At 36.6% G+C, this 13,727-nt stretch overlaps 1 protein-coding gene across 6 annotated transcripts in view; it reads right to left on the bottom strand.

Annotated features, from left to right (window-relative positions):
* The window catches only part of PPP2R5C (protein phosphatase 2 regulatory subunit B'gamma), an 89,138-nt gene that overhangs the window by 11,567 nt on the left and 63,844 nt on the right, over positions 1–13,727 (bottom strand). For 5 of the 6 annotated variants that reach the window (XM_060755222.2, XM_060755206.2, XM_060755230.2 and 2 more), the window contains 6 exons: positions 12,876–13,075; positions 8,652–8,762; positions 6,600–6,692; positions 6,381–6,511; positions 4,424–4,483; positions 4,072–4,180 (listed from right to left, as the gene is read on the bottom strand). In XM_060755222.2, the coding sequence (XP_060611205.1) occupies positions 4,072–4,180; positions 4,424–4,483; positions 6,381–6,511; positions 6,600–6,692; positions 8,652–8,762; positions 12,876–13,075 (704 nt within the window). The remainder of the gene's footprint in view (positions 1–4,071; positions 4,181–4,423; positions 4,484–6,380; positions 6,512–6,599; positions 6,693–8,651; positions 8,763–12,875; positions 13,076–13,727) is intronic. The other variant, XM_060755214.2, reaches the window with a different exon arrangement.

Raw genomic sequence — 13,727 nt, 5'->3', positions numbered from 1 at the left:
ATCCAAACCTAAAATATTACAAATATGAAGTAGAATAACTGTGAAATTAAATCCAGGTGCATCTCAGTTGACAAAACATTCGGCAATAAAGCTCTTTTCTTATGCCAATGCAGCTCCCTCTATCTTCCTTGTTCTCTGTATGGCTGGAAACTGTTTTAGCAGCATTGGTACTAGGAGGACAGCAAAGGAAGGATGGAAAAACAAATACTTCTGGTGCTGGGGTTGAAGCAATATGTGTGCAAGAAATCGTGTGAAAATGCTTAAGAGGGAAAGAATGGTATTCTACTCTAGCCAATTATAGCTCTGTGTACCTGACTACTACAGGTCAGGTAAACAGCAGTTTCCTCCAGAATCCATTACTGAAGACCTATGAAGAGCAGCAAAAGGGAAATAATTTAGACTGACTCATTGATTACCTCTAACATATTAAAGAAGCCTAAAAGTGTAAGTTTTCCCACCTGACAATCATCACTTTTGGGTGATGGCCATGGCTAACGGAAGCTATTCCATTAACATTCATGAAAGGAGAAGTTTTGGTGGCAACAATCACTGGTTGGTGAATATCTCCCAAAATGAAGGGGTGATTGGAAAATCACACGTTAGTGTTCAGAGGACTTCCTAACTATGAAGCAACTGTGGAAATCTAAGTAGTTAGGAGTGGGGTGTGTGTGCAGGATACATCATTCACATGCCGCTGAAAGCAAGTTTGCAAGAACAAAATTATTGCCTGCTCAGTAGTCATAAAATGACGTTATTGCTAAAAGATACTGGTGGGGTGGAATATCATAAAAATGCAATGACTGGCAACATTCTAATGACAAAACATCTGGAACTGCAGGCATATAATCTGCATACTTAAAACCATGCAATGTTGAAGCAGCCTGTTTTATGGAAATATTTCATTTTAAGATTTAATATTCCTCCTTCACCTTCAACAATTCAGCTGTTGATTTATCCTCTTTGACAATACTAAACTCAAAGCTATTTTTGGTCTCATTGTAAATGTGTGCATTTTTTGCCTCTGTCTATGACCAAATAATGTAGTAGATGGAACCTTAGGAAACTTTCAGTGATTGGTTATGACTTGCTGCTGTTGCTCCTTAAGAAATATAAACCCTGTGGTAAGGTTAGGTTTCACATTATCAGAAAGCAGAAGTGCGCCCAGTCTGCAGTGCATGAATTTAAAATGACTCATAAAGGAGAACAGTAAGTCACAACAAACTCTAAATTGTTAATCTATTTCTTTTTGAAAGCACATTTATTCTATTCCTTCCTATAACAAATTATTGCACAAGTAAGCTAAATACTTCAACAAAGCAAGTCTATTGTGCCACTTTAAATAAGAGACTATTATGCGAGACTCATGAAAACACTTTCTCTGTATTCTATGAGATAGTCAACATTTAGAAAAGACTATTTGACCTATGTATATCACTCAAATATTGAATGTGCTGGCATGAAGGTTGTCAAAACATACAGGAGGACTTAATGTGCTGTCTACACTGAAAATCCATTGTTTCCTCCTCTGTTGATAATGACTGAGGTTTTCTGAGTCATTTATAAAGAGAGGGGGTATTTATATTTAGCTGGCTCTAATGCCCTGTGACAAAACACCCTAGTCTATCACCGCATACAACCATTTTCCGACAGATTTTAATTTCAAGTAAGAAGAAAGCTGTATTTTTTATTGACCGGTCCTATCATTAATATCAGGTAAAATATATGTGTGATGACAGTAAGTTCCCACAAGCACTGAGGAGGATTGGAGTTTTAATATCAGCCTGCTATAAAACTGCTGACAGTAGCCTACACGAAAACACAGGTCGATGTGGCGACAATTGGCAGATGTCCATGGACCATATTCAGTCTCACAGGCTGCCAAATACAAGCTGCTATCACTCTTGTTGAGATACTGATTCTTGCATTCCATTACATGAGTAAGAAATACAATATTAGTCTGTAGGAAACAATGAGGTTTCAATTTCAATATAGTTCAATATAAGCTACCACAAACGTTAACAAGCATGGGGACACTTCAGAAGATCAAGAAACTGAAGTGAAACACATTCAAAGTTTGCAGTCACTGCACACCTTATTGGAAGTGATGGATAAGTCAAAAAATGAAAAAACAAAACAAAACAATATTCTAAAGAAATAAACAGAGCAAATCAAAATTTTGTGTTTTCCCTAATGGTGTCCAGGCCCAGCTATTGAGGCATGAATTATTGTTCTTCCTTGTCTTCCTATGAATGTTTACTGGAAAGGATAAATGAGACAGAGTGATGAAAGGCAGGTGGTAAAAAAAATAAGCTGGAACCAGAAAGGCTATATCTATTGTGCCATTTATTTGAACTTGGATTCATCAAGGAAAGGCAGCTGTATAGTTCCCATCGCAACAACAATAAATGACAAAGTTGCTCAAATAAGAGCTGAGCTTCTCCAGATGGCTCTCAGTGTCTATATAAGAGAGAACACACATCGCTCTGCTGTCTGGTAAATGGAAAAATAATGTGCCTGTTGGTTTAATGAGTGAGGAGAAAATATCCAAGGATTTATAAAACAGTATTCTAATATATAACCGAAAAGTATACACATGACTATGTAAAACACTTTATGCTGGCCTCTTTATGTAACTTAAACTTATGATAACTTTAAAAACTCATTATTAAAAACATAATGTTTCTAATGGATTCTTAAGGATATGTATTATATTATGTGCTTGTACTTTCTGTCTTATTAAAAGAGTTAGAGGGGGAATGGCTGAGAGGGAGTGGTCAATGTCCTCCAAAACAAAGCACAATTCCATCATATCTAAAAGAGATGGTTATAAGATCATCGTTGAAAAGCCTTCTCTGGATCCCACTGTATTGGACAAGTACTGGCCAATTTCCCCTTTTTTAATTTTTTGGGCAAAGTACTGGAATATGTGGTAGCCACTTAACTCCAGGGGTTTCTGAAGGAGATGGATTATCTCGGTCCATTTGAACCTGGTTTCAGACATGGGTATGGGACAGAAATAGTATTAGTTGCCTTGGTGGATTATCTACATCAGGAACTGTACAGCGGAAGCAGCCATTTTTAATAGCCTATAAGCAAATTTTAGTGAAAATTTCACTAAAAAAGTAACTTTATTGTAACAGACAGATGAGACAAATTTACTGGTGATCTCCACTAGAGCATACTTTCCAATGATCTAAGGCAGGCTATTAAAATCTGCAGATGTGTTGGACTACAAATCTCATTACCCACACACTGTGGATTATGGGTGATGACAACTGTAGTCCAAAACACTTGGGAGGGGATTGGCTAATTGAAATTATGGATGTTAAAGGCTGTTTTCTTGCCCCAGTCTGCCCTAATGCTCCATAACAAGGGAGTTTTACAGTACAATTGGAAGATTCTGCAAGGTTTCTATAGAGATCCCACAGGAGTACTAATAAAATTTATTAAGCTATGCATGAAAACAAAGTTTGAGCTTTAAAATGCAACGAAGCTTTCCCACTAGTTTTGAACTGTATTTAAAACATACTGAAGCACAAAGAAATCAATTATCCACTGATAGATAAAGCATCTTGAAAATAAGGAAGAAAATTCTGAGTTAATTTACATTTTTCAATAAATGTTGAATCACAGAATCATAGTAATTGAACTGGAAGAGATAAGGGCCAACCAGTTCAACCCTCTGCCATGTAGGGACACACAATCAAAGCACTCTTAACAGATGGCCATCCAGCCTCTGCTTTAAGATAAATTTTGTAACATATCAAGTTAACACTCTAAAACAACAACAACAACAATTTATTTATTTATTTATTTATAACTCGCCCTATCTCCCTGAGGGGACTCAGGGCAGTTTCCAGCAATGTAACAAACATTAAATGCCAAAACAAGCAAGTCTTAAATAAATCATATACAATAAGACAAGCTAAAACTATATAAGACTGGTCAAAGAGTAACAAATTAAAACATAGATAAGCATAATACATCAAACACATTTAACCAAACACATCAAACACATTTAACCACATGATAAAATATTGTAAGTTATGCTAAATAGATTGTATCTTTTACCTGTGGATGGTAGACACTGAGTGATTTCACTTTGTGCAAAGGTAATAACACCTTGAGAAGGAAAATTTTGTGCTCTTCTTTTAATGGTAAGGCAAATCCATTAATTATGCTGCAGAGAAAAAAATTCAGAATTCAGAAAGCAGTAACACATTTTTATTTTTAGAAAAAATTACCTTATTCTGTTTTTGCAAGCTATATTTTTCATTTCATTATCTTTTTAAACTCTTCTTTTGAAATAACCAAGCATAAATGTCTACTAAAGAATAATGGAAAACAAAAATATAAATGGCTTATATTTTAATTATACAATTTTTATCTAATCTAAACCAGGCGTGGGGAAAGTGTAGCTTACCTTCCCAATATTTCCAGTAATTCTGCTATGCCATTGTGATGTTCTGTTTCATAAATAAACCTGAGAAAGTAAATTCATTATGACTAATGAGAAAAGTTACTCATTTCCATTTTTGATTTTTTTCGAACACAAGAGTACTGTAAATAAGCAGTAAGTGGTTAATACTTTTGTCATGGTATATCTGATTACTGCCATGCTTGTATTAATTTAAGTTTAAATACTGCAAGTTTCCATTGCATATTCCTTCCCTCACAGTGAAAAGATGGCAGGAAACGACAAGCAGTATTAGAAATTGTAACCCCAGACTCACAGAAAGACAAGAATTCTATCACTTAGAAGGATGAGATGCATTTTAAACTTCTCTGATCACAATGGTATTAAAATCAGAAATTTACTGAAGATTTTAGGCTGCAATCCTTAGCATTTTGCTTGGGAATCTAGGGCCCACTTAGTGAAAAGCAGAAAGATCAGCCTTAATTATTCTATAAAAGGCAAGGAGGACTGGTAACACACAAGTGAAGGAATGCAGAGAAGGAACAAGTTAAATGCAACTTGATGTAATGTATTCACATTCAAAATGGATATAGCAAATTGTAACTTAACTCATTACCATTTTGTCATTTATGTATCATCCTTTTTCTTTTCTTCAAGGTCATTTAATATTTTAGGTCAAAATGTTATTTGTAAAAATAAAGATGTCTTTTTCATTACTTTGTCTCTTCTATTTTCATTAATTATTCTATGGTCAGCAAAGGGACCTTATAGCAACTTTGAGACTTAACTGAGAGAAAGAAGTTGGAAGCATAAACTTTTGTCTATTTTATCAGATGTGTGGAATGAAGCACCAAGGAACAGGCATTGAAATCTATGAATAAATAGGATGTATTCACTCATTTATAGGTATAAATGTGTTTCAAGGCACTTCACTCCATGCATTTGATGAAGCAGATGTAGAGCCCATCTACACAGGCCAAATGAGCCAGCCCATGGGTGAACAGACTCTGTGGCTTCCACAAGGTGCAGGGTCTCTTTGTTGTAATGCGGCCTTCTCTCATGTTAAGCAAAATGAAGGATGCTCCAGAGATTGCCTGTGTTTTGGGCCAGAGTTTAACTCCTCAGAGTTAAATTACTATGGGAGAGGCAATTTTGAAGTCATCTGTGCCTTGGAGGTTCTTCCAAGATTGCCTCTGAGGACATCGCAATACAGGTTAAGGGGGGAGGGAGATAAGAAATGTGGCTGTAAATCAAGTGACTCTTTCGGGTGACTTGTATTAGGCAGTTGCTTCGTGTTTAGCAGTTTTGTGTGTGCATGTGAACTCACATGTAGTGGATTGTCCAGGATCACCTATTGTTACCACTCTTCCTCTTATGCAAAGAAATACTGGATATTTCTCTTCACTAGTACGACATATCAGAACATTACATCAACAGTTTGACAGTGTCAAAACCTGGCCAACATTCATAGTATCTACAGAAACTGACAGCATCGGGAGTGACTGAAAAAGCCTTCAAAAATAATTTTTACAACATCTTCACCAAGTGAAAACCAAACAAAGAAATACATAGAATCATAGAATCATAGAAAAGAGCTGGGAAACACAAGAAGAGCTATAGAATAGGATGCATTCTGTGCTTCTCACAAATAAAATGCCAAAACTAAATGGCATAACCCACAGGACCAGCTTTCATCAGTGACTTTTGGAAATGTTAAGTGTATTGATTAATTAATTTATCAATTAAATAAGGTATATGTTGCATCCTTACACCAGCAGAGGATGCAATAATATTATAAAAAACTATTCTAACACAGAATTTAAAAAGATGCAAAAATAATCATATATCTTATTTGCAGTATTCACAAAATTGCCAACAAAATTTTAGTTCATACCACAGAAGGTGAAGCATTGGTAAAACCCTTTATATAATTCATACACATCAGGACAGAATAAAGACATACCTATAAAATATATTGTTAATTTGCTTCCTGATGTAAGCTCTTAGGCCTAAGAATTTTCCATATATTCTGTGCAGAGTAGTCTTAAGAAAATCTCTTTCCCGAGGATCTTCACTGTCAAAGAGCTCTAAAAGCTGCAAGAGATACACATTTACTTGTTTTAATCCATTTCAGATTAATCTGGATATAAACTTTGAAGATATATTCATTTTTTAACCTCACCTGCAATACAAACTTCTGATCAATATATTTCTTAGCTATATTAGGTTGGAAATCTGGAGATTCTAAAAACCTTAAGAAAAATTCATATACAAGCTGAAAAAGATCCACAAAAAATAAAAATTAGTTTTACAATACATATGCAATCTGAAAGCGTTAAGTACTCAATTTTATACACCCATCAAAATAAAAGTAAAATTGCACAATGATATTTTATGCAGCAATAATCTACATGCTATCTGATGTCATGAATTTGAAATTTATTTTGTTAACTTGTCTCAGACTGGTACTATATTTGTGGAGCTTATTTCCAAAAGGTACCAGAGCTATCTGACAAAATTTTATAGGAATAAAAAAGACATACTGAGAATATGCATTCCTATGCTATAACATGCAATTTTTCAAACCTTATACCAAAGTTAGTTTTTATCTGTGCATAACATTCTACTACTAGCCAACAATGTGCTGCCACATATAATTCATTTTTTAATATTTATTTTTTTAAAAGATTTGGTACCATTTTGGAAACAAACTCTACATTTGTGCCCATCAGCTACAACTATTTCTTTCTTGCCTAGAAACCCAATGAAGGCCAACCACCAATGATTCACAAATAAAGATTATTCCACATTAATTACGATGCTTATATACTGCCTTCCTTCCATTCTAAGGCACACTTTCCCCATATATAAACATCTCTAAAAATGGGATGCATCTTAGAATTGCAGGTGCTTTTATATAGAAACACAGTTTTTATTTTTATCTCTCTCTTAGTGGTACTGAAATTAGTGTGCATTTTAGAATTGAAGAAATATGGCATTTCTGACAAGTGGTCTACAAAGATCCCTCTAGCCCTTTGTTGTTTCTCTCCTGTATTAATCTTATTGAAAGGGTAACCATGGAATAGCAAGGTGAACTAAAACAGAAAGAAGGGGGGAGCAAGCTAACTATGTGTTCAGGGGTAAAGGGGGAAAAAGGAACCTTTGTTAGCCCACACTACTGGCTCCTGTCAATGCTTACTGCTAACATGCAATTTCTGACTTGTTGCCCACTGTCACACCAAATATGCTGCCCACCTTAATATTTTTGGGAACAGAAATCACCCAGAATATCACTTGCTCAGTTCCTCTGTAATTATAGTAATTTTTGAAGTTCCCAAGTTTTTCAATGGAGCTTGAGCGCTCCTAACACATTACACAAGAGAATTCCAAACAGCAATAATGGAATTTCAAGATGTTGTAAATTACTGGCTGATGGAAATATCAGGAACATAATACATACAGAGTCTTCTGGGAATTTTCTTTATCTATCTTTTTTTGCATCCATATTTATCAGAACTACAGTGTGGAATGCAAATTAGATTTTTACTCCATTTAAACAGAGTTTGATTTTGAAGATATGTCACTTCCCACAATACTAATATAATGCCAATATATTACAATTTCCAAGGATCTTGCTTATATTTCTTAGCTATTACCAACAAACTTCAGTTTGTCTAAGACTTAAAAGAGAAAGTCAGCATGAGTGTGCACAGTGGAAGATAATTTGAGCAAACTGAACTCCTGTTTTAAAGATGTTTGACATTACATGGGGGGAGCAAATGGGTGGCATATTATCTGACACTCCGTTTGCAGAACATAGGCCTAAAGCGATTTACTCCTAATCTCACAATGTACAACTAAAGTGAAATGTTATATGGACACTATGTTTTTATTTACAAATGAATGAATACCATATGCCTTATCCATATTTAAAGAAATTATGTATCAAAGCTGTGACTCTATTATGACTAAAAAAAAGTAACAACCTTGAGCATACATTTGACAAACATTTTCTAACATCATATAAAATTAAGATAAATCTAGAGCCATAAAATACAGACTTGAATGGAAAATCCACCCATGAGATATTTAAACTGCAGGTTAGTGTGTTGCAGACTAGTGTGGCAATTCACTCATCTGCAGTTTAAATATCTAACAGATTGTTCTTTCCCTTAGTCACTGTTTGGTCCCTGTATATTTAGATGGGAGTACAGAAATTATTTTTCCAATGTACCTGTAAGTGAGGCCAGGCAGCTTCTAAGGTTGGTTCATCCTCCTCTGGGTCAAACTCTGCTCCCGTTGGGTTGGATGATGGTGGTAGTGTGCGGAACATGTTAACTGCGAACTAAAATCATTTTGTCCTAAGTGTTGGCACTTGTAAACCCCTATATTACAGTATTTCTGCACAAGTTTATGAAACTACAAAAGCAAATGAAAATACACAGAGACATTTTAATTCTAATACTGGATACGATTTGCTTTTAGGAATATCTTTCTTCAAGTATATTTACTGTTCCACCCCAACTTCATAAAGTTTACTTTATAATAAACATGCTTCACTGTGTTAATAAGGAAAGAAAAAGAGAACTTTGCTCTCATTAAGACAAATTAAAATAAACTAGGGGAAAAGAAGAGTCAGACCAAAAATTCTCAAGAAATTATCAAATCCAATATTATTTTCTCTTTCAAATTCCTTTCCATACAGTTGTCGCTTCATACTCTCAAATTCCGCACCTACAGACTCAACCATCTGTGGCTTGAAAACATTCCTTCCACCTCTCAAAAATTCTAAAGCAAACCTTGATTTTGGCATTCTATATAAGGGACACCACTTTACTACACTGAATATAATGAGACTTGAGCACCCATGGATTTTGGTCTTCATCTTGGGTTCTGATATCAAGGGCTCACTGTACTAGCATTCCGTTCACTGTTATAGCGACTTAAATAGTCACAATTTTAAGAATACAAAATTGGTCAAAGACATAGGTGCAATGAGACAGTAACCCAAAATTATGGGCTCAGAGTCCTTAGTTTAAATCTCAGAGAGGTTTCTCAGGTCGCTCTTGACATGGAAAAAAATTGAATATTGTAGGCTGTTCTCTCTCAGTACTTATCTGTCAATAGGAATATCACACAGACCCAACTTTATAGGAGTATAATAATTACATGTGGAATGGAGTACTGCTATCTAGATCTCTTTCTTTCAAATTCTAAGGAGAATTGGAAAACAATTTAATGACGGTCTAGATGTGGCTGCGTAACATGAAAACTGATCTACTCAAAACAAGGTGATGTTGACTAAAAATAGTTTCATGCGGTAATACGAGATGACTCTCATAGGTCTACCTCCTGAGTTAGACATGATGGATTTCTTGCAAAGATCATATATTTGCAGTTTTAAAATATTCCTGGATCCAATATGATCAATGGTTGTTGTTTTCTTTTTGTTTTGTTTTGTTTTTGTCGTGTCAGGAGCAACTTGAGAAACTGCAAGTCACTTCTGATGTGAGAGAATTGGCTGTCTGCAAGGACGTTGCCCAGGGGACGCCCGGATGAGTTGATGTTTTTATCATCCTTGTGGGAGGCTTCTCTCATGTCCCCACATGAGGAGCTGGAGTTGATAGAGAGAGCTCATCCGCCTCTCCCCGGATTGGAACCTGCGACCTGTCGGTCTTCAGTCCTGCTGGCACAGGGGTTTAACGCACTGCGCCACCGGGGGCTCCAGTGGGTGACAGTACATGAGAGTGTTTTCTCTACTGAGGGTCCAAACTTCCTTCTTTATGATAATTTTATAGGTATGCTTTTATACCATTTCTTTTGGTCCTGTTATCAATATATACAGTGTTCCCTCACTTATTGCAGGGGTTACATTCCAGGACCACCCGCAATAAGTGAAAAACCACGATGTTGGGATGCTATATATATATATATATATAGATAGATAGATAGATAGATAGAGAGAGCGAGCGAGAGAGCGTCCCTACATCGTGGTTTTTCACACACACACAGACATGAATGAAATGCCTTGCGGATCGGCTAGGGCCGGCTTCCCCACCTCGCCCCAACAGCCTTTGCAGTGCTGCCCTGGGCTTCTGCAGGGCTCCGTGGCTGCCAGGGCGAGATGGGGAAGCCGGCCCTTGCCTATCCAACCAGCGGATCAGCCAGGGCCAGCTTCCCCATCTTGCCTGGCAGCCACGGAGGCCCAGGGCAGTGCTGCAAAGGCTGCTGGGGTGAGATGGGGGAGCCAGCCCTGGTCACACCGCTGGTTGGATCGTCCAGGGCTGACTTCCCCACCTTGCCCCAGCAGCCTTTGCAGTGCTGCCTTGAGCCAGGGCGAGGTGGGGAAAATACAAGCTCTGAAAATGTGCATAATTCCCAAACTACTTTATCTTTTCCAAACTTTATCAATAAAAATAGAATATAAACAATTAAAAGAATGGGACAACACTTTGAAAGAATGGATATATGGGAAAAAGAGAAACAGAATAATGAAAAAGATTCAATATACCCCAAAGAGAATGCTTGGATGGGGGTTTCCAAATCTACAATGTTATTATGAGGCTTTCCAATTAAGAGCAATTAAGAGCACTACTAGAAATAAGTTTAAAGGGAGAAGATAAATGGATAAAAGTAGAGAATGAAATAAATTTAGGATGGGGAAAATACGGGCTATACACCAGAGATATTAACAAAATAAAGGAAAATCTAACAGGGCCGAGAAAGGTAGCATATGACTGTTGGCAAAAATGGCAAAAACTATGGGCATATAAAATATCAGGAAAGACTCCTATTAAGAGCATGGGACTCCCCGAAAGGTTAGCAAATAACTTAGAAGAAAAGGGATTAAGGAGGGTACAAGATATGTGGAAACAAGACGGAGAGATAATTAATTGGCCAGAGTTTTTGGAAAATGGGGGGAAAGAAAATTGGTTAAAATTAAGAGGGATTTGGGAAAAAGTAAAAAAAGAGGGTGCAAAACCCACTGAAGAACTAAAGGTAGATAAATTGCTAAATGCAAGAGAAAAGACAAGTAAAGAAACAGTGGCAAAAATATATAATTTAATGGTAGGAGATAAAGAGTTTATGATTAGAGCAATAAGTAATAAATGGAATGGAGTTAAATCATTAGAGACAAGAGAAATAGGGGAAATAAATAATTAGGAACATGAATAAAATAAAAATAGAAAAATATAATGAATTAGAAAAAAAGATGATATTAAGATGGTATAGAACTCCTGAACAATTGGCTTATATGTTAAAAGGAAAGAATTCGAAGTGTTGGCATTGTAATAAAGAAAAAGGTACTTATTCACACATGTGGTGGGAGTGTTCTGAATAAAAAATTCTGGCAAATCATACAAGCAAAAATTCAGGAGATATTCCAGATAAGAATTCAAATTAATAATGATTTGCTACTTTGGGGAGTGCTGGATCATCCAAGTATAATAATTAATTGCCAGGAGTTATTTAAGGTAACAATAAGAGCAGCCCATGCAGTGATTGCCAGGGGATGGAAAGACAAATCGAAATGGACGTTAACTAATTGGAATGATTATATGTACGACCAAGTGCTGTTAGACATTACGGGAATTATGACCAAGCAAACACCAAGAATGGACAAAGAAAAGATCATTACAAATAGATGGAAGATCTACTTCAACTGGGTGAAAAATGGAGGAGCCAACGATCACATCAAAGAAAAACCACAAAGACTCTACCAGTGGCTGGATCTGCAAGATTAGCTGGAAATACACTGTGGTTGAAGAGGGTGGGAGGGAGGGTGGGAGGGAGGGTGGGAAGATGGAGATAAGGTAATATACACCAGTGTAAATTAGTATAATATCTTTAATATTTGTTGAATTATTTAGGTTTTATATGTGTAACACTTGGAATTTGGCTTACTGATCAGTGTGTATAATATAATAAAAATATCTTTTTTTAAAAAAAGGTGGGGAAGCTGGCCCTGGCCAAATCAACCAGCAGATCGGCCAGGGCCGGCTTCCCCATCTTGCCCTAGCAGCCACGGAGGCCCTGGGCAGCGCTGCAAAAGCTGCTGGGGCGAGATGGGGAAGCCAGCCCTGGCTGAACCGCTGGTTGGATCGTCCAGGGCTGGCTTCCCCACCTTGACCCAGCAGCCTTTGCAGTGCTGCCCGGGGCTTCCGCAGGGCTCCATGGCTGCCAGGGCGAGGTGGGGAAGCCAGCAGGCAGCCACACAGCCCGCGAACTCGCTGTTTCGCGGATAGGATTTAGAATATTAATTCTAAACCCCAACCGCAAAACAGCGAGTCTTCGGCGAGGGAACACTGTATTACATTTTAGTTAAAAAAGACTGTTCTGTAGTACAGAAGACAGAAATACAAAACAAACTTTATAGAAAAAATGTAGAACTCGACTTTCATTGGGAAGAATTGACTGAAAAGGAAAAAATAAGAATATTTTCATTTTAAAAACTTACCATATGTACTACTTCTGGGTAAATTGGTTCTGTAATCACATTTCGATTATGTGTGATGTACTCTACCATTTCACTTAAAGCTGCACGTTTTACTTCTTTCCACTTCAGGTCACTTAGTGGATCAGAAACGAAGTCGAAAAGTACGCAGCATTGTCGCAACTTCTGAATGAAGAGCTTTTCTTGTTCTGCAGGAGGAACATCTGAAAGGAGTAAAAATTACTATTATTATCACAATTCCTTTACACATTATCTTTATGAAAAGCTGCAGTACTATGAAAGATGAATAAGAGATACTTATTTTCTTGTTAAAAAATACTGAAACACTGTATGTTCTCATACAAACCTACCCCATTTTGAGAACTTCTGGGAAGGCCTGACTATCTTTCCCACCATCCTCACAGGTACATCTAGTGGATGTCCAGGGCTCCAGAACTTTTTTCCAGAGCGGTTAGGCTAGAACCTTCCTTGCTATTGTTTTGCAGGCAGTTAAAGAACTTTTTGTCTCAATAGGTTCTAGAAGGCTAACTGCTCAAGGGAAAAGCCCTTACATAAATTTCTATTCGATGCTTTCCTTTTAATGCTTTCTGTTTAACAAGTTTTAATTTTTTAAGTAATTTAATTACACTTTTAACTTTTGTACATTATGATTTTTAACTTTGTTTAACTATTGTAAGCTGCAGAAAAGGCAAGAGATGGTGGTAATGGGAAAGCAGCAACAAAATTTTTGTACCATTATAATAAAATAACCCTTTATTGAACAGTCTTTATTATTGCTACCAAACAAATGTTCTCCTTTGAAAGCATCTAGCTTTCAATTTGTTGAAAGGCAAAGCATCATCTGCTGCATGTATC

Source organism: Anolis sagrei, chromosome 1 (assembly GCF_037176765.1).
Source record: "Anolis sagrei isolate rAnoSag1 chromosome 1, rAnoSag1.mat, whole genome shotgun sequence".
Taxonomy (NCBI): domain Eukaryota; kingdom Metazoa; phylum Chordata; class Lepidosauria; order Squamata; family Dactyloidae; genus Anolis; species Anolis sagrei.
Note: the sequence above shows the minus strand (reverse complement) of the source record. Positions and strands in the feature narration are given on the sequence as shown.